This window comes from Psammomys obesus, unplaced genomic scaffold (assembly GCF_907164565.1).
Source record: "Psammomys obesus unplaced genomic scaffold, mPsaObe1.curated_primary_1811, whole genome shotgun sequence".
NCBI classification, from domain to species: Eukaryota; Metazoa; Chordata; class Mammalia; order Rodentia; family Muridae; genus Psammomys; species Psammomys obesus.
In genome coordinates this window covers 5,568-9,199 of record NW_026595033.1, presented here as the reverse complement: position 1 = coordinate 9,199, position 3,632 = coordinate 5,568, and the positions used below count along the sequence as shown (strand labels likewise).

The window sequence follows — 3,632 nt, the reverse complement described above, 5'->3', positions numbered from 1 at the left end:
ATGTCCGGCCGCGGCAAGCAAGGAGGCAAGGCCCGCGCCAAGGCCAAGTCGCGGTCGTCGCGCGCCGGCCTGCAGTTCCCGGTGGGGCGCGTGCACCGGCTGCTGCGCAAGGGCAACTACGCGGAGCGCGTGGGCGCCGGCGCGCCGGTGTACATGGCGGCCGTGCTGGAGTACCTGACGGCCGAGATCCTGGAGCTGGCGGGCAACGCGGCGCGCGACAACAAGAAGACGCGCATCATCCCGCGCCACCTGCAGCTGGCCATCCGCAACGACGAGGAGCTCAACAAGCTGCTGGGCAAAGTGACGATCGCGCAGGGCGGCGTCCTGCCCAACATCCAGGCCGTGCTGCTGCCCAAGAAGACGGAGAGCCACCACAAGGCCAAGAGCAAGTGAAGCTGGCGCACATCCAAAACGGCTCTTTTGAGAGCCACCAAGTCCTCCTAGAAGGAGCTAGCGCTGGCTTGTGAACAGCCCTCAGGTTGACGGCTTGGTGGCTCTTAAGAGCCTTTGTGGGTGAAGACGCGTATTTAATAATTACTTGTTCTTGCCCGGCTTATGGCTCTCGGTCTTCCTGGGCAGCAGCACGGCCGCCATATACACCGGGGCGCCGGCGCCCACGCGCTCCACCGGGAACTGCAGGCCGGCGCGCGACCACCGCGACTTGGCCTTGGCGCGGGCCTTGCTTGCCGCGGCCGGACATGACGGCGGAATATGCAATAGCTGTTGCTTTTTTTTTTTTTTTTCCCCCAAGCAAAGGTTTTGAAAAGGTGAAGCAATTTGGTGTCATTTATAAGAGCTCTTGGGAGGGGTGGAGGAGGAGGAGGAGTTTGATTGGCTAAAAACGGAGCCGCTGCCAAGAGCTCTTATAAATGACACCAAATTGCTTCACCTTTTCAAAACCTTTGCTTGGGGGAAAAAAAAAAAAAAAAGCAACAGCTATTGCATATTCCGCCGTCATGTCCGGCCGCGGCAAGCAAGGCCCGCGCCAAGGCCAAGTCGCGGTGGTCGCGCGCCGGCCTGCAGTTCCCGGTGGAGCGCGTGGGCGCCGGCGCCCCGGTGTATATGGCGGCCGTGCTGCTGCCCAGGAAGACCGAGAGCCATAAGCCGGGCAAGAACAAGTAATTATTAAATACGCGTCTTCACCCACAAAGGCTCTTAAGAGCCACCAAGCCGTCAACCTGAGGGCTGTTCACAAGCCAGCGCTAGCTCCTTCTAGGAGGACTTGGTGGCTCTCAAAAGAGCCGTTTTGGATGTGCGCCAGCTTCACTTGCTCTTGGCCTTGTGGTGGCTCTCCGTCTTCTTGGGCAGCAGCACGGCCTGGATGTTGGGCAGGACGCCGCCCTGCGCGATCGTCACTTTGCCCAGCAGCTTGTTGAGCTCCTCGTCGTTGCGGATGGCCAGCTGCAGGTGGCGCGGGATGATGCGCGTCTTCTTGTTGTCGCGCGCCGCGTTGCCCGCCAGCTCCAGGATCTCGGCCGTCAGGTCCTCCAGCACGGCCGCCATGTACACCGGCGCGCCGGCGCCCACGCGCTCCGCGTAGTTGCCCTTGCGCAGCAGCCGGTGCACGCGCCCCACCGGGAACTGCAGGCCGGCGCGCGACGACCGCGACTTGGCCTTGGCGCGGGCCTTGCCTCCTTGCTTGCCGCGGCCGGACATCGCCAACAACACACTCGCGCAGACGCTTCCAACCTGGAAACTGCGCGCTGCCGGCGACGCCTCAGCCTTTTATAGGCAGAACCCCGATTGTCCTCCCGACCTTCCTATTGGCTCGCGCCACCCTGACGTCGTGGCCAATCGGAGCGCGCGCACACAATCCGCTCATTTACATAAAACCGGCTCCCTGGCCTGAGCTTTGTGGGAGATTCTAATGTGTGTCAGTGAGAACCGGGTAGATCAGACGTTGGAATGGGAGCGTAGTCGTAACAATAGGCAGAGTGTCTCATGTTACACAGTGAGATAAGGTCGTGGAGGCAGGAGAGTAAGGCTTGTGGAGAAGTAGGCAAGAGTGGGGGCCCCGGGATTTTGGCTTGAACAATTATCTGGGTAGACAGTTATTAGGATGGGATACGGAGAAGTATTGTAATTTGAGAAACTGAAGGTATCAAGCATTCTGATTAAAATTTTTAAGGTGACATTCTTATGGATATGTAGAGTCACACATCTGAGGGATGAATCTAGGGTTTAGCGAACACCACACAGCCCTGCCTTATTCACGGGAATGGCATCACCTTAAAGTATTTTATTAATCTGTATGCATTTCTCTTGAGGTCTGTCCCTCTAAAGGATGTTTTTGATAGTGTTGATTAAATTCTCTCTCCTTTTTCTTATTAGTACGGCATGTCTCGGGAAGCAGCCCCTCCCACTAAGCCCTTACGGCTGACCTTACTGGTTTAAAAATTGTCCCACCCCCTGACACACAGCTGTATCAGTTTTACCATTTCAAAATAAAACAAACATGAAAGGAACCGTGTAGACTGTTATTTGGGGGAAAGCGACTTTCTTTTTCTTTCTTTCTTTTTTTTTTTTTTAAGCATCAGAAAGGTGAAGTCGTCTGCTGTGAGGTCAGAATAGGCAGGAGGGGCTGCTTTTTCTGTGGCTGAGTCATTCTGTCGAGGGGAACTCGAGTTTGTTTGGCTCACAGTTCCAGGTTTCAGGCTACCGTGGCAGGGAAGTCACAGCAGCAGGAGCTTGGACTAGTCACGCTGTGTCCACAGTAAAGAGCAGAGAGCGGGGACTGCCGCAAGCCAGAGCTCAACTTCCCCTTCTCTGTACAAAGTCCCCTTCCTAGGGAAGGTGCCGTCCACAGCAGTCTTCCCACGGCAGCGATCAAAATCTAAGTGTTCCCTTTGTGCCTGGCTAGAGGCCCATCTCTTCAGGTGATTCTCTGTCTCATCAAACTGAGATGAACAGTGACCGGAAGACACACTGAATCGGAACTGATCCCCTCACAGTTCAGCCAACGTTGGGGTCCTCCTGTAACTTCAAACATGCAATTAAGATGGCATGTCTGATATGTTCTTGCTTAGTTTGAGCCTTGAGAGTGTGGGGAATAATGTCCTGGAATGAAGGAAGTGTGGACCTTTGCGTGTGCTAGCCTGCACGCACATCCATCAGAGCGCGCCCGGTGCCTTCAGAGGCCACAAGAGCTGCATCCTCGGAGCTGGAGTGACAGGTGTTTCTCAGTCGCCACAAAGCACTGGGCACTAAACAAACCCAGGTCCTCTACAAGAGCAGCCAGTGCTGTCCACCGGAGCCACGGAGCCCCGAACTTTTGTAGTGACTGGTGTTACACAGGTCAAAGGGGTTGATCAGGAAAAAGAGAGGCTTCAGAGTACACACTGGGGCCAAATCTGCAAATGTGAAAGGTCAGCGTTTGATTAGGGCCAACGATTATTACCACTCTAGAAAGGTTTGAATGTTTTGGTTTTCTGAGACAGGGTCTCTCTGGACCAGGCTGGCCTCCAATTCACAGAGATCCGCCTGCCTCTGCCTCCCTGAGTGCTGGGATTACAGGCATAATCCACCGCACCCAGCTAAATTTGAAAATCTTTTAACCAAAAATTTTGTTTTAAATTTCAATAGTTTTTTTTTTTTTTTTTTTTTTTTTTTTTTTTTTTTTTTTTTTTTTTTGT

General features: G+C 54.4%; 2 protein-coding genes across 2 annotated transcripts; one reads left to right on the top strand and one right to left on the bottom strand.

The window, feature by feature from the left end:
• LOC129685660 (histone H2A type 2-A) lies at window positions 1-580 on the top strand. Its single transcript, XM_055619166.1, has one exon. The coding sequence runs from the start codon at window positions 1-3 to the stop codon at window positions 391-393; it is 393 nt and encodes a 130-aa protein (XP_055475141.1). The 3' UTR covers window positions 394-580.
• A 494-nt stretch (window positions 581-1,074) lies between these two features.
• On the bottom strand, window positions 1,075-1,721 carry LOC129685659 (histone H2A type 2-A-like). Its single transcript, XM_055619165.1, has one exon. The coding sequence runs from the start codon at window positions 1,654-1,656 to the stop codon at window positions 1,264-1,266; it is 393 nt and encodes a 130-aa protein (XP_055475140.1). The 5' UTR covers window positions 1,657-1,721; the 3' UTR covers window positions 1,075-1,263.
• Window positions 1,722-3,632: the final 1,911 nt, after the last annotated feature.